Source organism: Malus sylvestris, chromosome 17 (genome assembly GCF_916048215.2).
Source record: "Malus sylvestris chromosome 17, drMalSylv7.2, whole genome shotgun sequence".
NCBI lineage: Eukaryota > Viridiplantae > Streptophyta > Magnoliopsida > Rosales > Rosaceae > Malus > Malus sylvestris.
In genome coordinates this window covers 33,559,325-33,581,196 of record NC_062276.1, presented here as the reverse complement: position 1 = coordinate 33,581,196, position 21,872 = coordinate 33,559,325, and the positions used below count along the sequence as shown (strand labels likewise).

General features: G+C 40.0%; 2 protein-coding genes across 3 annotated transcripts; both read left to right on the top strand.

Moving 5' to 3' along the window:
* The first annotated feature begins 636 nt into the window (after positions 1-636).
* On the top strand, positions 637-3,744 carry LOC126612374 (uncharacterized). Of its 2 annotated transcripts, none has more exons than XM_050280777.1 (4): positions 637-1,062; positions 1,198-1,781; positions 2,542-3,057; positions 3,188-3,744. In XM_050280777.1, the coding sequence occupies exons 1-4, from the start codon at positions 774-776 to the stop codon at positions 3,320-3,322; spliced, it is 1,524 nt and encodes a 507-aa protein (XP_050136734.1). In that variant the 5' UTR covers positions 637-773; the 3' UTR covers positions 3,323-3,744. The 2 variants fall into 2 exon arrangements, with proteins under 2 accessions (XP_050136734.1, XP_050136735.1); XM_050280778.1 differs by having other exon boundaries at positions 639-1,017.
* Positions 3,745-5,961: 2,217 nt separating this feature from the next.
* LOC126611443 (uncharacterized) lies at positions 5,962-21,750 on the top strand. Its single transcript, XM_050279738.1, has 14 exons — positions 5,962-6,114; positions 6,387-6,669; positions 7,015-7,131; positions 7,924-7,991; positions 8,214-8,331; positions 15,989-16,060; positions 16,735-16,794; positions 16,903-17,032; positions 17,121-17,314; positions 17,461-17,645; positions 18,330-18,457; positions 18,968-19,263; positions 20,038-20,281; positions 20,688-21,750. The coding sequence occupies exons 2-14, from the start codon at positions 6,406-6,408 to the stop codon at positions 21,461-21,463; spliced, it is 2,652 nt and encodes an 883-aa protein (XP_050135695.1). The 5' UTR covers positions 5,962-6,114; positions 6,387-6,405; the 3' UTR covers positions 21,464-21,750.
* Positions 21,751-21,872: the final 122 nt, after the last annotated feature.

The following is a 21,872-nucleotide window of genomic DNA, read 5'->3' as shown; positions in this document are numbered from 1 at the left end:
GACCGAGAACCCGAACAGCTTGACTTCCTGACCCTTTTAGGTCCTTCTCTCTTTCCATTCCAGACTAAATCCAATTCGGCTCATGCGTCTTTTACACCATAAAAGGTCCCACTTGTGACCGACGATAGAATCCCCTCCAGGCTCCAGCGGATCGATAGTTGCTTCTAGTTGGAGTCACGCTATTCAATTCAAAACTAAAGCAATAATATTGAAAATAAGAAAAAGAAAAGGTCGAGGTTTTAGAGAAATGGATAATTTGATCACTTATTAGCTCGACTTTTATCCTAAAAGATCTGGTGTAATTTATTAAATATATGCTAGCAAATTTCTTAATTTTGTGTTGTAATTTGTTTTATCAATTGGGATTTTTAATAGAAATAACAGGTCTGATTTGATTATTTAACAATATGAGAAAGAATAGTATTATCATATATAAAAATGGGTGTAAACAGTATTACTGTATGAAAACAAGTCAATTTAGCTTGAGAGAGACAGAGGGTCCACAAAAGACCTTTGTTGCTTTAGGTGAAACGAAAAAGAACAGAGTCTATACTTTTATAACTTTTAACAGATTAATAATAATCCGATTAATAAACACATATTCGGCAATTTAGTTAGTTAAATATTTTCAGAATAAACAAAAAGTAGAGGGAGGAACTGGCCAACATCCGCACTTCACCAGCATTCCCAAAATACCGTAGATATATAAGTTGCACCATCTTGCTCTTTCTCTGAGAACAGAAGAGAGAGCCCTGAAGAAGAATCAGAATCAGATGATGATGATGCATGTTTCATTGTTATTGTCACATCTGATTCTTCTGCTGCTCTGTATTATTAGTATCATTGATGGTGCTTTTGCTTCTGGGAAAAGTGATTATGTCACAGCAGTTGGAGACCCAGGAATGAGAAGGGATGAGCTGAGAGTGGCCTTGGAAGCTTGGAACTTCTGCAATGAAGTTGGAGAAGAAGCACCTGATATGGGCAGTCCCAGAGCTGCTGATTGCTTTAATCTCACAAGTAAGCACAACCACCATAAATCAACAAAGAAACTGACGAAAAATAGTGGGGTTTTTTTTTCAGATTTGCTTCAATCATTTATTTATTTGCTCACCATTTGTTCGATAAATGTTCCAATTTCTTGTCAATGTTTGTCACTGCATAATTCTTAATTAATTCCGATTAATCTGTTAATCTTAGGTACTTCCTTAAAACACGGAGTGAGCAAAAAAGACAACTTGCTTGGGGTTGGGACTCCATTCCCAGGGATAAGCCAGGGGGCTTTAAACAATGTGGACCTTTATGCAGTGGAGAAGGAGCTGTATCTGGGTTCTCTATGTCAAGTCCAAGACTCTCCAAAACCGTGGCAATTCTGGATGATTATGCTCAAAAATGGAAACTTTGACACAATGGCTGGGCTGTGCCCTTCCAATGGGAAAAAGACACCGCCTTTTAGCGATCCCGGAAGGTTCCCTTGCTTTGGGAAGGGCTGTATGAATCAACCCACTGTGGTCCACCAGAGGACTCTGCTGGATGGTAATACCACAATGCGAGGAGGTTTCAATGGGACTTATGATCTGGGATCCAACCCCAGTGATGGGCTCGATTCGATATCTTTCTACGAGGTGGAATGGAAGAAGAAACTTGGTGTTGGAAGCTGGGAGTTCAGGCACATGCTCAAGACTTCAAAGAAGTATCCATGGCTGATGCTCTACCTCAGAGCTGATGCAACCCAAGGATATTCTGGTGGCTATCACTATGATACAAGAGGAATGCTCAAAATTGTAAGTAGAATAATCGATTCATCCCAATATAATTTCAAGCACTCGAATCCAATTACTTTTCTTTCACTTTTAATTGTGTACACACAGTTTAGTCTTATTGCTTGTCTTGGTGATAAGAAAATATGTAATGTAGTGATTGGCAAACAGGACATATGCTTTCCTTGTTTGATATGACAAATAACCAAGTAACAATTAACAAGACAAGGACCTAATTGGACGGCTGAGAATCCGTTAAGCTAACTGGATTTTTCTGGTGTTAATTTATTCAGCTGAGGATTTTTATGAATAATTAATCTTGTATCTGTCTCTGTCCTTTTTGCATGAAACGATTAATTATTCAATCCTGTTAGATAGCATTTCATACCAAATCATGGTCAACGGTGTTAGAAACTTCATATTCTGGACCTTTTTTAATTGTTAGTGGTACTATTAGGCCAACCCTCGAGTTGTTCATCTAGTGAAGAGTTCATCTAGTGAAGGTCACAAGGCCACTGATTTAAGCGGTCTAACTACGAATTTTCGCCTAAAGCCGCAAGTTCCGTGCCTTGGCTCTACATCTAATTCAATTAAGTAGAGATGAATAACTTGTGTTCAATTATAAGCATAATCATCTTTGTTTGAGCTGGATCTGCCTATGTTCATCTTTGTTTGAGTTGGATCTGCCCATGTTTTCTAATATAATTGCTTCTAGATTATTTTAGAAGAGATGGATTATAAGTCCATTTAATCGGATAACTTACGATTCAAAGTCAATTTTCAGCCTCCCGAGTCACCCAATTTTAAAGTCAGGCTGACTTTGGACATCAAACAAGGAGGAGGACCCAAGAGCCAGTTTTACCTCGTTGACATTGGTAGCTGTTGGAAGAACAATGGCAAACCCTGTGACGGCGATGTGCTCACGGATGTGACCAGATACACGGAGATGATCATAAACCCGGAAACTCCTGCTTGGTGCAGCCCCACAGGTTTAGGCAATTGCCCGCCGTACCATATCACTCCAAACGACAGAAAAATTTATAGAAACGACACTGCCAACTTCCCATATGGGGCTTATCACTACTACTGTGCTCCGGGAAATGCTGAACATTTAGAGAAACCTGTAAGCGTATGTGATCCTTACAGTAATCCCCAGGCACAAGAAATAGTTCAGTTGCTCCCTCACCCCATCTGGGCCGAGTACGGGTATCCAACCAAACAAGGGCAGGGTTGGATTGGGGATGCTAGAACTTGGGAGCTTGATGTTGGTGGCCTATCTAGTCGACTCCACTACTACCAGGTAATTTTTGCTGATTAAGTGAACTAAACTTTGGGTAATTTACGGTGTGTTTGGTAACTATTTTGTGTTTAGTTAAAACTATTTATGTACTTCATGCGATTGATATTCATTTTTTGTTTCTGATTTGTAGGATCCAGGCACCACTCCTGCTAGAAGGATATGGGGATCAATTGATGTTGGTACAGAAATTTTTGTTAGTGACAAAGATGAAGTGGCAGAGTGGACTCTAAGCGACTTTGACGTTATTTATACACCCCCAAAATAATTTATAACGCCAGATCCATACCAGCATTTTTCTCCAACCATTTTCATCCTTTCAATTGTTCATCCTAAATATGTTTAGAGCTAGGTGTTGTAGGGTTTAGACCGATTGAACGAAGAGAAATGTGTTCCTGGATTTATAAGGGTGATGGGAGTAGGAAAGCCAAAACAAGCCCGTAAGGGTCGCTTTGCTTCCCCACCAATCCCCGGCCCTCCCTGTACTCCTGCTTGCCTTCAACTTGAAGTCATTGTGAACATTCATCAATTCTTCTCAATATCACAAGGAGATCATCAAATTCTGCCTCCAAATGTGAGTGTATTTTTATAGTGTAAGCCCAATAAAGTTGTGAAACTACGAGCTTCGGGTATCTGGGCATAAGCCTTTAATTACTTGAGCAACAAGTCTATTGCAAAACCATTTGTTAATACCTCTAGTTGATATTACATATTATCATATTTTTTCATCACATTACAATTAATAGTGGATTTGAAATACTAACAAAATGGCATGAAAGTCCTCTCCTACTTTGAGTTGCTTGGTTGAGGTTGGCGATGTACAACGCAATGGAAAAAGCAAATTGCAGAAGACTTTGGGAGGGTGTCGTCTCCATTTGAAGCAAGAACCACCCACCACACTGCTTTGCAACAAACCAAACCAATATTTGACAAATTGGTCCAATCAAATGACTCAGATTTACACCACCATGTGCCATGTGGGGTTGGTGGTGGGAAACGCACGAGCGCTCAAAGTTTAATGTGGAAACGAGACTTTTTGAGTCACGGGATCGTCTGACGCTGACCATCCATCTGCATCTGTTGTGTTGGTTAAACACTTGGCCTTCATGTCTCGCACCTTACGGCATATTCACGGGAGCCCTGAAACGCTTGACAACAAATTCCATTAAACATCTCCAATGACATTGCTAGAATTAAATAACTAAAATTGTACTTTGCCGACTTATGTGGCAGCTTTACTCATATGTTCACAAACATGAGTTTAGGTTAGGGATGGGCAAATACCTATCGGTTATGGGTAACCGCGGTTACCCGTCCATTTAAATTTTATGGTTACAGTTATGGGTAACCGTTTAAATAAATAAACAGTTATGTGTATAACCGTTTACCTATGAAATTTAAATAGGCTGTTATGGGTATTAACTGCGGTTATAAACGGGTAATCGTTTACCCATTTATTTTATATATGTAAAATTAACATACACCATGTTCCGTATTGGACAAAACTTAGATCAATGCTATTGACTATAGTGCATGATATATGTAGCTAATATAATATAGTTTTCCTTAACCACTTTAAATTTCATAGTCCATTATATATATTATGTTAATACTTTACATTCCGAGTTAAATAACCCATAATATTGTCTTTTAACAATTTTTATAACCCAAGAATACTTAGCAAATTTTATATTACCTTTACTATTAACAGTTAAAAATGTCGTCCGTAAACTATTATTTCAATTATTGGAATGGAATAAGGATTTAAAAAATTAAAATGCGGAAATGTATGATGAATGTACCTATAACGGTGTTTAATTATTAGAAAAATAAAATTATGACAAATTTTTCTTTTTTAATTTTCAAGTTGTTAAAAAAACACGTAGACGGGTGAAAAATGAGTAAATGGTAAAAAAGAAAGGATAAATGGGTTAAAAAATGATAAATGGGAAACGGTTACGGTTAAATGGGTACACGGTTATGGGTATGGTTAACCGTTTATAAACGGTTATGGGTATGAGTATAACCATTTAGACAATTACTCAACGGGTAAACGGTTATGCGGATATGAGAATAAACGGTTATGAATAAATAACCGCGGTTACCCGCCCGCCATAACCGTTGCTCATCCCTAATCTAGTCAAGTGGTCCACTAAAATTCAAATTTTCTTCTTGTACTATGATTTTTTCTGTAATTGTTTTATCGTTTTGTCAAAAGACAGAAATTAGGCCAACGAGGTCAAAAAGGAAGTATTCACACAACCAAATGTGGAAATGTGGTATTCCATTCCTGGAAATCACCTAACATACTCCGCGAAAGACGTATGAAAAGGAGAGGATTTTGGATAAAGGGCAAGAAGAAAGATGACACCAAACATCAGCTGCGAGCTGTCACTTGGAGAAAAAATGGTTAACACACGCACTCTCATCGTGATTAAAGTACAAACATGATTAACAGTAAGAAGGGTGATGTTGTTATCCACACGTAAGAGCTGGAAGAGTAGGCTAAGTTTCACAATAACCTAGCAATAATGTGGTTCGAATTCGACTTTGTCGAGAATTAAACCTAAGACTTCTCACTTACAAATAAAGATGAATACCACTAGATTATAGTACTAAATGATAATTTACACATCTTTTTTACCACTTCATACGTATACACTAGCTATTTAAGGGATACTCCGAATGTTTTACCCGTTATACAAAAACTAAAACCGGTAAAATACTAGGAGTATCCCATCTCTTGGAAGACCTAACTTTTTTGGAGCGCTCGCCACACTGACTGGGCTCGAGTATCCCATCTGCTGGAGGATCTAACTTTTACGGCGTGCTTACCACACTGACTGGGCTGTAGTCCAAAAGAAAAAAAATCTAAAGCCCATCCGAACTGTATGTTTAGCCCATCGTTGCCGCCCCTAAACAACCTGCAGCTCCCCCGGCACCCTTGTTCTTCACTTGTCACAGTAAACGCATCTTTCTCCCAAACATTCGCCTCTATTAGTCTCTTCACTCACTTCTCACACCCCCATCTCCTTCTCCACCAACCTTGTCGGATATTTGGTAAGTTTCTTTCTGGATTTCCATTTAAAAATATAAAAAAAATTATTCTGCAAAGTGTAAATTTGAATATTTATTTGAGAGTTAACTATTCATGGTATTTTACTATTTTGTGGGGAAGGGAAGCAATGTAGGAAATTTCCTTACACTGAAAGTTATTGACTTGGGTTGAATTTTGAACTGTAACATAGACCAAAGCTCCCTCCCATTAGGGTTTAACTACCAAATTCATAAACCCTAAGGCCCTCTGTTTTTTCCTGTATGTTCAATTTCAGAGCTTAAGCTTCGGCTCCAATGGCGGCATTCGACCATGTCAAAGACATGTACGATGTTGCTCTAAGGCCCCGTCTGTTGCAAACGATCATCAGAGACCTCCCCGACGATAAACACCCGTCTGCGAGTCCATCGGAGCTGTCGAAGGTAGTCTACGCAATCAAAACCCACAACCTCCTTTGTGAGTCTGTACAAGATGTGACTGACCAAAAGCTAATCACTACGTGGAAATCCGCCATGGATTCCTGGGTCCGTCGCTTGGTGCAGCTTGTTTCTAGTGACATGGTATGTGCGTATTAGTTTTTTTTCTATTGCAATTTAATTGAAGTTACTTGTTTGTTTACTTTTTTTTTTCAAAACGATAAATTTGATTTTCTTTAGTTTACTGAAAACAATTGGGTTTAGTACTATGGGAAAGTCCAATATATTCATTTTGAAAGATAAATTTTCAGTTTTAGCTATCAATGTTAGGTTGGCAAAGTGCACCCTGAATTCCATGTTATGACGAGAGGCATAAGTAACAGTTTGACACCATGTTACGACGAGGCAACTAAAGAACTATCTGTTTTCATTCTACAGAGTTTTCATTGTCTACCTTGTGAATTCTTTTGATCATATTTTCTGTTGTAGCCAGATAAATGTTGGGAAGGAACTTGTTTGATGGGGGTGACTTGTCGGGAATGCAGCTCTGAGCGGTTCTTGGAATCATACTCTGGTTGGTTCCAGATACTTCTATCACATATTCAGGTACCAAGATGAATGTTTGTTTAAATTAAATATTCATTATGCGGTAGTTATGCTTGTTTTATGTAAAGAAAACATTGCTTCTACAATAACACGTCATGCCTTGCCAACTGTGGTTTTGATTCAACTGAACAAACACAATATTAGATTTGTTAATCTTCCTATGAATATTAATATTATTGATCAACACATGAGGCCTCATCCGGCTACTTTAAGGAAAATTTGGTGCATTTATATTGATGGTATGGTTACGATGCTAAACATGGCCCTGGTGCCCAATTGTGCTCCACTTGGCATCGATGCCTTTACTAAACAAACCAGTCTCACGTTCGTCAATCAAAATATAAGAATTCACAGGACTACTTATGTAACAAGACCCATGCTCACAATTTTGGCACATTTTCGAATTATAGAAACTACAAACATTCCCCTTCTTAATGAATGATAAAGATAAAGAGATGCCAGATATAAATACACAAATCCTAATATCCTAACGATCTGTAAAACCCTCACGTTTGGGATTATACTATATGTTGCTTAGCTATTTTTTTACTGCTACCCAAGCATTTCATTTTTTGCACTCTGTCCTTTCGGATCACATGATCCTCTGTTGCAATTTGTTTTTGGAATTTTGATATAGCTCAGACTGCATTTGTATAGGTTTAGATGCTGTCGTGGATTCTGTCCCTTGAACTTTTGGTTTTGTTGTGAATAAACTGATTTATATATGAACTATCCCGCTTCCACCCTCTTAAGGTAATATTTAACTTAAATCTTATTCTGTGTTTCATTTAGCAGCCCACAACAACTTCTCAATTTGTGAAGGTGGCCTCTTGTGCCTCGATGTCAGATCTCATCACAAGGTTGTATATTATATCTGAATTAATTCCTCAAATTTTCATTGGTACTTATATCTGTTATCTTGCTTTATAATATCAAGTTAAGATTTAATGTTGATAAATTACATCAGCAATTCTGTAATGGAATTAATATTCCTTATTGCTTATCCAGTGTAATTGAAGGCCATATAAATTAGTACTGTGCCAGTCCTCAAGTGTGAAGCTATTTTCTTTTGTTTTTTATAGGTTGGGTGGATCTCTAAATGCAAAAAGGGATGGAACTGCACATGCCGGGAAACTTGTTCAGCAAATTATTCAACCAGTTTTGAAGTTGTTAAATGATGATCATTCAGAGGTTGTTTGGGTAAGCTGCTAATCAATGTTGTATAACTGTGAAAGAAGCGTTTTTTCTTTCTGGTCGATTTTTTTTGGAATGAATTTTTTTGGAAGTGCCCAAGGACTAGATGGTGGAATCTAAAAGAAGAAAAACAAGTCATTTTCAAAGAGAAGGTAATCACCCAATGTGTGTGGGATAGAGAGGGGGAAGCTAGCCAAATGTGGGATTCCATGGCTAGTTGTATCCGAAAAGTAGCAAAAGAGGTATTAGGAGAGTCCAAGGGCTTTGCCCCACACCAAAAGGAATCTTGGTGGTGGAATGAGGAGGTACAAACAAAGGTGAAGGCTAAGAAGGAATGTTGTAAAGCCTTATACAAGGAGAGGACCGATGAAAATGGTGAAAGGTATAGAAAAGCGAAGCAAGAGGCGAAGAAAGCTGTCAGAGAAGCTAAGTTAGCGGCTTACGACGATATGTATAAACGACTAGATACCAAAGAAGGAGAGTTGGATATCTATAAATTATCTAGAGCAAGGGAAAAGAAGACAAGGGACCTAAACCAAGTGAGGTGCATCAAGGATGAGGATGGAAAGGTTCTTGCTACAGAGAACGCGGTTAAAGACAGATGGAGAGGTTATTTTCATAATCTTTTCAATGAAGGACATGAAATGAGTGCTTCTTTAGGGGAGTTGAGTAACTCAGAAGAGTGTAGAAACTACTCTTTTTATCGTCGAATCCGGAAGGAAGAAGTGGTTGTAGCTTTGAAGAAGATGAAGCATAAAAAAGCAATAGGCCCAGACGATATACCAATCGAAGTGTGGAAACTTTTGGGAGAGACAGGTATAACATGGCTCACTGACCTTTTCAATAGGATTTTGAAAACGAAGAAGATGCCAAATGAGTGGCGAACGAGCACTTTGGTGCCTATCTACAAGAATAAGGGCGACGTACAAAATTGCATGAACTATAGGGGTATTAAGCTAATGAGTCATACAATGAAGCTCTGGGAGAGAGTCATTGAGCATAGATTGAGGCAAGAGACACGGGTTTCGGACAACCAATTCGGGTTCATGCCAGGGCGCTCAACCATGGAGGCAATCTATCTCTTACGAAGATTGATGGAAAGGTATAGAGATGGGAAAAAGGATTTACACATGGTCTTTATAGATTTGGAAAAAGCGTATGATAGGGTCCCAAGAGACATTCTTTGGAGGATTTTAGAGAAGAAAGGAGTACGAGTAGCATATATCCAAGCTATAAAGGATATGTATGAAGGAGCAAAGACTGCCGTAAGAACTCATGAAGGACAAACCGAAAGCTTTCCCATAACTGTAGGATTACATCAAGGCTCATCCTTAAGTCCTTACCTTTTTGCGTTGGTAATGGATGAGTTAACAAGACATATTCAAGATGATATTCCTTGGTGTATGCTTTTCGCAGACGATATAGTGTTGATAGATGAAACTCAGGAAGGGGTAAATGCAAAGCTTAACCTTTGGAGAGAAGTGTTGGAATCTAAAGGTCTTCGCCTAAGCCGATCAAAGACAGAATATATGGAGTGCAAGTTCAGTGCAAATGGAGGCCAAAACGAGTTAGGGGTGAGGATCGGAGATCAAGAAATACCAAAGAGCGACCGTTTTCGTTACCTAGGATCTATCTTGCAAAAGAACGGAGAATTAGATGGAGATCTCAACCATAGAATACAAGCTGGATGGATGAAGTGGAAGAGTGCATCCGGCGTGTTATGTGACCGCCGTATGCCACTGAAGCTCAAGGGAAAATTTTATAGGACGGCAATAAGGCCGGCGATGCTGTATGGCACAGAATGTTGGGCGGTGAAACATCAACACGTACACAAAATGGGTGTAGCGGAGATGAGGATGCTTCGTTGGATGTGTGGGCACACAAGAAAGGATAAGATTAGGAATGAGGATATCCGGGGTAAAGTAGGAGTAGCCGAAATTGAAGGAAAGATGAGAGAAAATCGGTTACGGTGGTTTGGACATGTGCAAAGAAGGCCTACTGACGCTCCGATTAGAAGATGCGACGATGGGACAGAGGTTCAGGGCCGAAGGGGTAGAGGAAGACCTAGGAAAACTTTGGAAGAGACTCTAAGAAAAGACTTAGAGTACTTGGATCTAACGAAGGACATGACACAGGATCGAGCACAATGGCGTTCTAAGATTCATATAGCCGATCCCACTCAGTGACTTGGATTTTCCAAGTCTCCAACCGAGAAGTTTTCCTCACTCGGAAAATTAAGGGAACACTACCCCAACCTACATGCTCCACTCAGAAAGCTTCAACATACAAGCTTCAACAAAAGAAAATTCAAAGAATTTAGCGAAGAAGGCTTTGGTGTATTTAACACAATACGTTGAAATGAAGGAAAGCTTATTTATTGATATCCTCGATAAGCTACAAATATGTACATATACAAGAGTCAAAATAAACACACAAGAGGGAGCCTTCACAAAGGTTGCTTAGGAGAAGTCTTAGCAGTCGGTAGAGCCCCAGAAAGAGAAGGCACCGGAGGGGGATCATTTGGAGCCTCAGTACTGGACAGAACCCTAGAAGGAGGAGGCATCAGAGGTTGATCATTTGGAGCTTCATTACGCGCTACAGCCCCAGAAGACGAAGGCAATAAATGCCTTTGGAACAAACCTACAAATCTCTGATGATCAAGTAAAACCTGACCATCAGTTTCCTTCATCTGGTCAAGCTTCCTCTTCATGTTTGTAGCATAATCATGTGCGAGCCGGTGCAACTGTTTATTTTCATGCTTGAGCCCTCTAATCTCCTGTTTGAGACTCATCACTTCAGCCGCCAATGATTCAACTTGGCGGGTTCGAGCAAATAGGCGTTGGGCCATATTAGACACAGAACCTGCACACTGAACACTGAGAGCCAGCGAATCCTTAACAGCTAACTCATCAGACCGTTTGGAAAGTAGTCTGTTATCTTTGGGAGTGAGAAGGTTCCTGGCCACCACCGCAGCGGTCATATCATTCTTCATCACGGAATCCCCAACGGTAAGAGGACCAGTAGGGGAGACGAAGGATGGGCGCCATATGTTGTCTGGAGAAGGCGGGGCTGCCTCTTCAACAAGGTTCAAGTCAAAACGACGGTCGGAGGGGCCAGACATTTTCAAAGGTGTTGAAGAGAGAAGAGGTCGGACAAATCAAGATCTTAGAAGTGCAAGAATGAAGCTTCTACTGGTGGAGATTCAAGTGTGCTTTGGAACTTAATGCCAGCCCTTATAAAAATCTGCACTCGACGGAGCTTCAGAAATCGAAGAGGCGCCTGCTCAGAAATCGAAGAGGCGTTTGCTTTCTCAAAAGCTGGGCTGCTTAGAGATCACGAGGGTTGATCTCAGAAATCTAAGAGGCGTTTGCTTTCTCAAAAGTTGGGCTGCTCAAAGACCACGAAGGCTGGTCTCAGAAATTGAAGAGGCGCTCGCTTTCTCAAAAGCTGGGCTCCCCAGAGACCACTAGGGCCGATCTCAGAAATCGAAGAGGCACCTACTTTTCCAGCCTTGTCAGCACCTGTCACACGCACACTCAGCTTTGCGGAAATTATGGGCATTCTGTCGAAGACTTCTGGGGAAGTAGAAAACACATGAATCTTACTGTTCAATCACCCACTTCCCACACGCAACAATAGCTCATGGGTACCACAGAAAACTTTGCCAAAGTTCTCTGCCAAAGTTGAGCACGTGAAGCTTGCAGCTCCCACTACATCGCTCTGACCAAGAAGGGTAAAAGAATAGCAAAGAAACAGCACTAACAAAGTTTAGACCCATAAATTTTGAAGGTCTAGCTACCATATTATTACCCACAAGGGTAAAGGAACAGTACCACTGCTGGATAATTGGACAGTCCCTGTGTGTTAACCTCTGTGCTTCGTGGCAAGGTAGACTAGCAAACATGCCCAACCTTTACTCACATTCGAGAAAACACTCCCAATAAGATTGCTTGCTCCAAAATCGAAGAGGCACCGTCCTCCGAATCTCGAGAGCCAGACTCCCAACATGACTACTTTCTTAAAAATCGAAGAGAGGGTAAAGGAACAGTACCATTGCTGGATAATTGGAAAGTCCTTGTGTGTCAACCTCTGTGCTTCGTGGCAAGGTAGACTAGCAAACATGCCCAACCTTTACTCACATTCGAGAAAACACTCCCAACAAGATTGCTTGCTCCAAAATCGAAGAGGCACCGCCCTCCGAATCTTGAGAGCCAGACTCCCAACATGATTACTTTCTCAAAAATCGAAGAGACACTGCTCCCCGAATCTTAGAGAGCCAGACCCCCAGCGTGACTGCTTTCTCAAAAATCGATGAGGCATCGTTCTTCGAATCAATCGAAGAGGCGCTCGCTTTCTCAAAAGCTGGGCTGCTCAGAGACCACGAGGGCCGATCTCAGAAATCGAAGAGGCACCTACTTTTCTAGCCTTGTCAGCACCTGTCACACGCACACTTAGCTTTGCAGAAATTATGGGTATTCTGTCGAAGACTTCTGGTGAAGTAGAAAGCACATGAATCTTACTGTTCAATCACCCACTTCCCACACGCAACAATAGCTCATGGGTACCACAGATAACTTTGCCAAAGTTCTCTGCCAAAGTTGAGCACGTGAAGCTTGCAGCTCCCACTACATCGCTCTGACCAAGAAAGGTAAAAGAATAGCAAAGAAACAACACTAACAAAGTTTAGACACATAAATTTTGAAGGTCTAGCTACCATATTATTACCCACAAGGGTAAAGGAACAGTACCACTGCTGGATAATTGGAAACTCCCTGTGTGTCAACCTCTGTGCTTCGTGGCAAGGTAGACTAGCAAACATGCCCAACCTTTACTCACATTCGAGAAAACACTCCTAACAAGATTGCTTGCTCCAAAATCGAAGAGGCACCGTCCTCCGAATCTCGAGAGCCAGACTCCCAACATGACTACTTTCTCAAAATCGAAGAGAGGGTAAAGGAACAGTACCATTGCTGGATAATTGGAAAGTCCCTGTGTATCAACCTTTGTGCTTCGTGGCAAGGTAGACTAGCAAACATGCCCAACCTTTACTCACATTCGAGACAACACTCCCAACAAGATTGCTTGCTCCAAAATCGAAGAGGCACCGCCCTCCGAATCTCGAGAGCCAGACTCCCAACATGATTACTTCCTCAAAAATCGAAGAGACACTGCTCTCCGAATCTCGAGAGCCAGACCCCCAGCATGATTGCTTTCTCAAAAATCGAAGAGGCATCGTTCTCCGAATCTCGAGAGCCAGATACCACAGACCACTTTTTCAAAGTGCTCTGACAGAGTTAAAACATGTGAAACTGACAGCTCCCACTACCGTGCTATGACCAAGCAGGGTAAAGGAATAGCATTACTACTTGTTAGGGAGACTCCTATATATGTCAACCTCCATCCCCAACGGACAGGCAGACCTGCAAAAATGCTCAACCCTTCATCATATCTGAGAGGGCACTCCCAACGAAGCCTTTCGAAATATTCAGCTTTCTTTCCCCCCGATAATACCTCTGCAAACAAGCTATACTAGAGCAAGAATATCTCATATCATCAGGGTTAAAAGCAAGAGTATCCCATATCATGCTTTTTCCCTGTCTTTTCCTTTGGCCTTGTTTTTACCTGCAAGACAAGGAGAAAGAGAGCAATCAGTCAGCACTTGGAATCAAGCTTCCAGCCAAGAACTGACTGCCTGGAACCCCTTACCTGATTACTTACCTGGCATTGCTCTCGAGTACTCATCTTCAACATCTTATGTTTCCAGGGAAGATTCCGCATCTGCTTGAGGAACAGATAGGGCAAGTGCGAAGGATACAAGGAAGCATGTGGAGACAAGCGTAACAGCACACGTGCCGATACATCCATTACTCTGTCAAAAGCAAAAGTATCCCATATCAGCAGGGTGGAACGTACTCTAGATTTGATGGACTTGTTTTGACCCTCAAATTCTTCAGTCGGCCTTATACTCTGGAGGAAACCAGAAAACCCTCCAGCTCAGTTCAAGAATAAGCCTGTGGAAAGTTACTTCTTCAAAAGCAAAAGTATCTCATATCATCTCTTCTCATTTTTCTTCTCTTTATCCTTCATGCTGCTGCAAGATGGGGAGAAGGTGAACAATCAGTCGGAGCTCTGATTGCTTACCTTGTCTGTCACCTCTTTCAACAGACCCCCTAGCTCGGCGACTTGGGGGACTCCTACTACATGGTTTGTATCGCGCTTGACCAAGCCTGAAACTACAAGTAAGCTTCAAGTGAAATTGATACATTACCTTGTGCATCTCCACCAGTTAAAGATACCACCCCTGGATGGAGGAAGAGTACTTCCAGAGAAGATGCCACATCTACCTATGAGACAGATAAGGCAAGTCAAGACGACTCCACACTCCGATACTTAGAAGTTTCGTGATTACGAGATCATTCTCCCACAATATTTCTTAATGTCATTTGTACTAAATCATTCACTTGTACTCACTAAAGGAGAGCTTGAACCTATGTACTTGTGTAAACCCTTCACAATTAATGAGAACTCTTCTATTCCGTGGACGTAGCCAATATGGGTGAACCACGTACATCTTGTGTTTGCTTTCCTATCTCTATCCATTTATATACTTATCCACACTAATGACCGGAGCAATCTAGCGAAGATCACAAAAAGCGACCGTTTTCGCTACCTAGGATCTATCTTGTAAGAGAACGGAGAATTAGATGGAGATCTCAACCATAGAATACGAGCTGGATGGATGAAGTGTTAGAATGCATCCGGCGTGTTGTGTGACCGTCGTAGGCCACTGAAGCTCAAGGGAAAATTTTATAGGACGGCAATAAGGCCAGCGATGTTGTATGGCACAGAATGTTGGGCGGTGAAGCATCAACACGTACACAAAATGGGTGTAGCGGAGATGAGGATGCTTCGTGGGATGTGTGGGCACACGAGAAAGGATAAGATTGGGAATGAGGATATCCGAGGTAAAGTAGGAGTAGCCGAAATTGTAGGAAAGATGAGAGAAAATCGGCTCCGGTGATTTGGACATGTGCAAAGAAGGCCGAATGACGCTCCGGTTCGAAGATGTGACTACGGGACAGAGGTTCAGGGCCGAAGGGGTAGAGGAAGATCTAGGAAAACTTTGGAAGAGACTCTAAGAAAAGACTTAGAGTACTTGGATCTAACGGAGGACATGACACAAAACCGAGCGCAATGGCGTTCTAGGATTCATATAGCCGACCCCACTTAGTGGGAAAAGGCTTTGTTGTTGTTGTTGTTGTTGTTGTTGTTGTACTTATAAAATAGAGACCATAATTTAAGGCAGTTGTAAGGCAACATCTTTGGCCATGTTTTGCAAATTTGGATGTTCTAAGATAAAACCCTGAAGAGGCCAAGCTGGCTAAAGCTGTAGTCATTCAATAGCTCGATGTTCTTAGTTTTACTGTGTATAGTCCGAATTTACATAAGTGGAAAAGAGTTCCACCTAGAACCGGGAATAAGTAGCAAGGACCTTAAGGTAATGCTAATTAAACAATGGTAAGGCTAAACCGTATCATTTACTTAGTCTTGTGAATATATTACATTTGTCCAAAATAGAATATATAATTCAGTAAGACAATATTATTATTTTTTATTTTATTGATGTTAGTTATGTATGAAATGGTTTCCATATTACATGCAGGAAGGAGCAGTTCGATTGTTATGCACAATTATATCTTTCTTTCCATTGAGCATCAGTCGTCATTATGACAGTGTAAGTTCCTCGTCCTCCATACAGAGCTTCCATTACTGGATTTGTACACAGCTAAGTACAGTAAATATTATCAAATAAGTTTCTTTTTGGTGGATGAAGTATATTTGTATTATTCGATTTATTGAAACTTGTTTGCCTGTTCTTATAGCAATCAAATGCCAATTTTACCAAATTGGATCAGACAATCATCTAATTTCTTATTGTGTGGGCATTTCAGTTCTAAGTTGTCAACATTAAGTTACAACGTTATCAACTGCACCTTGCGATAAAGACACAACTTCTCTTTGTGAGATGTGGCCTGCTAGAAGCTGAAAAATGATGTTAATACTGCAGAGAGTACGTCATTGTAGGGGGTCATACTATCTCATCGTAGATAATGCATAGAAACCTAATAATGGTTGGCTAGATATATGTCCTCTTGAATTGTTCTAGAGGTATATTCATCATACGATAGGTATGTTAAGCCTAGTTAACGATACCTTAGAGGTAAACCTTATTTGATCCACTTTACATGAAAAACTTAGAAGATTTTCTTGTTGCTTGAAATAGCGCTCAAGAACATTAAACCTCTCCTCTCCAGACCCCTTATTTGTTGGACAAACACTAGAAAAGGACTTTCTCACATCTGCACTAGACCTTGCCCGCTAATGAATTTTAAATGTACGTTTATGCAGGTTGAAGATGTTATTGCTTCAACAATTTTGTCAGGAAAAGGAAGTGATAACATGCTGAAGGTAAACTCCTGTTTGTTTGAACCAAATTATGTGAGGAAAATGTAGTGTTAATATTCTGGAACAATAGTTGGCATCTGCAATAACTTCTGTCTGGTATTCAACGTTCAGAAACTTGCTTATTGCCTGGCAGTACTACCAAAGTCAAGAGGGGATGAGGATAGCTGGTCCTTAATGATTCAGAAGATTTTATTGTTGATTAATGGTCACCTGAATGATGTCTTCCAGGGGTTTGAGGAAGGTACAGTTATGATGCTATTATGATATTTTTTTGTATTCATATTGGCGATAAGGTAAATAACTGATATTCATAATAACTTGTATTACAGAAACGAAACGCCATGAAATTATTAGATTATTGATTCCCCTAGGAAAAGATCCCCCTCCTCAGTTGGGAGGAAATAAAGTGTCAGGAAAAGATTCGACGAAGGGAAGAAAGAGTTCTCAGCGTTTGACAATGTCTAGTATCTCTGCACTGATGGTTTGCTGCTCTACAATGATAACAACTTCGTACCCTGTTCAGGTGGGTTTCTGTGAAAAAGAGAAAAAAAGAAAAATAGATAAACTGAGTGTCACTATAATATTAGGTTCCACTTGTCTTTCCTTGTTTTATGCACAATGCAAATGAATTTGATAGTCCTCAAGTATCTAATATATTTATAATAATAGGTGACTGTTCCTATTCGGTCCTTATTTGCCCTTATTGAGAGAGTGCTGATTGTGGATGGTTCCCTCCCACACTCTCTGCTGCCCTTTATGACTGCCACACAGCAAGAGTTTATTTGTTCGGAACTACCACTTCTGCACCTGTATGGTTTAGAGTTCCTCACTGCTATTATAGAGGGCGTGCGCAGGTAAATCTAGAATATCTTCTTCTATTATTTACCAGATGTGTCTTACTGATATAATTTGAGTTATACATTTAATTGTTATTTTTTGGTATGGGTTTTAACTTCGACATAGTTGAATGCTAACCTGGAAATTTGTTAACAGGGACCTGCTATTGTTGGCTTTTGCCCGATATTGTGCAAGTGTAGATAATCTAACTCTCATTTTCTGTCTAATTGCATAAACCCCAAGAAAGAAAGAAAGAAAGAAAGAAAGAAAGAAGAAAAAAAAAAAAAAAAAAAAAGGAAGGAAACAATGAGAGAACAAATGGTTTTTTCTTTGAGCTGACAATTAGTGATGTACAAGCTTGAAATATATAAATTGTCTCTCTAGTGGTATTACTTTCTTTGCCATTTGTCAATGAATATCTTAGAACAACATAAGTTTTTGTTCAATAGAACGTTTGGGTAATAGGTGACACCTTAATTCTTGAACTTGTGATATTCGGGGGGATGCTTACTTGATATCCCAACTATAATGTGAGTTCAATATGCCGAGTCCTGAACTTAGGACTGCTAGAGATGTTTCTTTTAGGCTCTATTTCTCTCAGCTATTAAACGTCTTAAAGATATTTCCTTCTTTAGTTTGTTTCCTAGCTCTTGAATAGTGAGAATGCTAACTTTCTGGTAATCTTGTTGTCTTCCTTGCAGTCAACTTTTACCACATGCTGCTTATTTAGTGCATCTTCTTTCAGTGTACTTAAAGAGATGTGCATTGCCAGAATTAAGGATAAAGGTCTACTCAATCACAAGGATTTTGCTGATATCCATGGGTTTTGGTATGTAGTAATTTCAGAAAATATATTTTAATCTAGTTTTCGTCCTGCTGCATAGAAACCTTCCTGTTAAATACTAATGTCACATTACAAAGACGGGGATGGAGCAAGATATGTTGACCAATCCAGAAAGCCTAATCCCTCTAGAAAGGAACTAATATGCATAGCCATATTACTAAACAAAGTCATTCCTTTGAGAAATCCTAGAAATAAAGTATACGCATTGATCTTATTAGCTATCTTGTGTGGGGAGATGGCTACTTCTATCCTGAATTTGCATTAAAAAGTCAAATTTAGTAAGTAACCACCCTTCCACTATGTTCCTTTACTTCTGATATATTGCCATGGTCTTGTGATGCTTCAGTCCATGATCCTCATTTATTTATGACAGCTATTGTTTAGGGAATCTGCATAAAGCTTTCTCCTGATACCCTTTATTTTGGTTGCCATTTAGTGCCCTTCTTCTGTAAGTCATTTTTTGGTTTTGTTAATTGGGAACTATATGCTTATCAGGTATGACATTAAGCTTGGCACGGGAAGTTGCTAACAATGCTTTGATTGATCTGAATCCCATTGTGAATGAGAGTGGTGGTGCACCTTCTAGTGGAAACTCGAAGCCTTCTACTGAAGCATTGCTTCAAACAACACCACAATCTAGCCATAGAAAGAGGAAGCATGGAGCTTCAAGTGGATCTCTTGAGTGGCATAAGACTAGTAGTTTGGGAGAGGGGAACCCCAAGAGCCATACGATATCTCCTATTCCTGTGAAAATCGCTGCACTTGAGGCATTAGAAGCCCTTGTCACTGTGGTATGTGTAGTCCATGTCCTTGTTTTTTCTTTTTTCCTTTTGTGGAGGGAGAGTGTACTCTGTATGTCCTTGAATAGAATGTTGATTCAAATGCATCTGTGTATGATATTTATGTCAATCCAAGGTCTTGGATCAGGTTTCTGTCAATAATTAATGTAAGAAATAGTAAAGTCCTTCTTGCACAAGTAGAAGAGTAGAGATGCTTGACTGCTGGATCCTAGATTTCAATTTGGAGTCTTCATATCTGAATTTTAGTGGAGTTTTGGGATAGAGTAAGACACTGGGCAGCCCTTTGGGCTTCGGTTTCAGTGGAGCTTAGAGAGTACATCTCTCTTCTATATTTAGGGATTTGTTAGCAGCCGTTAATTGATTCGGTTTAGCTTTTCCTCTGTTCAATTAGTTTTCAGTAGGGGTCCTTGCTAATTTTCTTCTAGCTCCAGGTGGATATCTTTTCCACGTGGTTTTCTTTTCCTCTTTTGTAAACTCTTTCGTTTCCTTTCAAAAAAAAAAAATTCTGGATTTTAGCAACCACATAATCATCCGCCCACCTTGCTGATTTTGTTGAGTTCATTTTTTTTTTCTTTGGTGATGAAAGATATTTAAGTGGTCAAATTTTGTCTTTATTCTGTCTTAATAGAACAAGGGTGTGGTCTTTTAAAGTTCTTATGTTCCTGATCCACTTGTGTAAGTAAAACTTCAAATGCTTGTGGATCATTCTTTCTGACCTCAAAGGACTACTAATGAGTGACAAGAGGTTCTATGTCTTTTGCACAGGGTGGTGCGTTGAAATCTGAAGGATGGCGATCAGATGTTGGTCTTCTTCTGATGGACATAGCTACAAATTCTATGAAAGTGGGACGTGCTGGTGATAACAAAAACATTTACCAGCTGAAGGAACCTGTTGATATCTGGGGTGATTTGCAGCTTGCTGCTCTACGTGCACTTTTGGCATCGTTACTTTCTTCATCTGGTGTCCGCCCCCCTTATTTAGCTGAGGGTCTTGATCTTTTCCGCAGAGGTAATTCCTTCAAGAATAAGTGAAATCTCTTTTTTCATTTTGATTATCTCGTGGATGTATCAACAACAACAAATAGGCATCTATTACAACTAATTACTGATGTCGAGGAAGGAATTACACCTCTTTAATAACACGTGATTACTCATAAGGGAAAACTACCGAGTATGAGACTGGCATTGTTTTCTGAATCTACAAATTAAAACTCAATGACAAAGCATGAGACATCTCTCTGAAAAAGAAGAGACATGTATATGAAATGATATTAACCATCTCAATAATTTTTCTTTAATTAGAAAAGTATATTTTTATGCAATATGCCTGAGTGAAACGGCTACAGATGAATTTTGTATTTCTTGTACATGTATTTCCTTAATTACTGTAACCACATGAAAGTGGTTTTGTGCAGGCAAGCAAGAAACTGGAACCAAAGTTGCTGGATTTTGTGCTCATTCTCTTTTGACCTTAGAGGTCCTTGTACATCCCAGGGCACTCCCACTAGCAGGTTTCTCGGTTGGAGTTAGCCACAAACTCCCAGAAAACATGTACTCTGGTAGTGTAAAGCACCAAACTCCGTTTTCAAGTGACATACAGGGAATGGTGTATGATGCTTCTGATTCAGATTGTGACGACCTATATACTAGCTGGCTTGCAACTGGTAAACAATTAGAAGCACCGATGAGTGACCTAGACAAGACTATGCAGGCGGGAGAGCCATCCAAAACTCTAACAGTTCATCGGGATAAAAAACTTGTTGTAGATGGTTCATTTGGAAAAGAGACTCTAGGAGGAAGTGCACAGGAGCTCAAATTATCCATTCAGGATGTGGATATGAGAGTCAATGGGGATGAAAATATGGTTGTATCCTGCCAATTTCAAGAATTTGCAGTGCAACTTGAGAATGGTCTGTCTTCAAAAGTTGCCTCAGTGGCTGGAACTAGAGTTGCTGAAGAAGTCTTTGGGAGGGTTGCTCTTGGAAGTGGTCCATCTGATCAAGCAGGTAGCATTACGGTTACAACCCATGATGTTCCGGTGGCTAAAGGTGATGGGTTTCTTGGCAGAGAGAAGAATTCAGCGTCTACTTCAAATCCTGAGAAGGGCAAGGGAATTGCATATGAACTGGGTAATGATTCAGATGCGGATTCATTTCCTGATATTGTGGATCCAGATTCTGATTCTGAATGATGTAAGAATTTTTGGTTGATTGAGTTTGTTTTCTAGAGACTCTAGAATTCGTCTTGGGTTGGGAGGAATTAGGGAGTTGGTTCACATTGTTTGTGTCGTTAGACGTCTTTAGTCAAGTGTTTGGTGAAGGGGAAGAACTTCAGAAATTGACTCAAGTGAAGAAGGCCCTTGTCATCTTTTTGTAACAAAGTTTTAATTTTACAGATTCGTGATGTCTTTTGAGATGTTGAAGAAGCTATTCCCAACCTTTTATGGAAGTTTTGCCTAAATGTGAATCCGTTACGTAATGTTCATCTCTTAAATTTTGATCCGTACGCAACAAAATCTTGCCTTACCCAAAAAATCACCTCGACCACTTTAGTTAAAACAAACGTCGTAAAGGTCGTACCCAGTGCACAAGGCTCCCGCT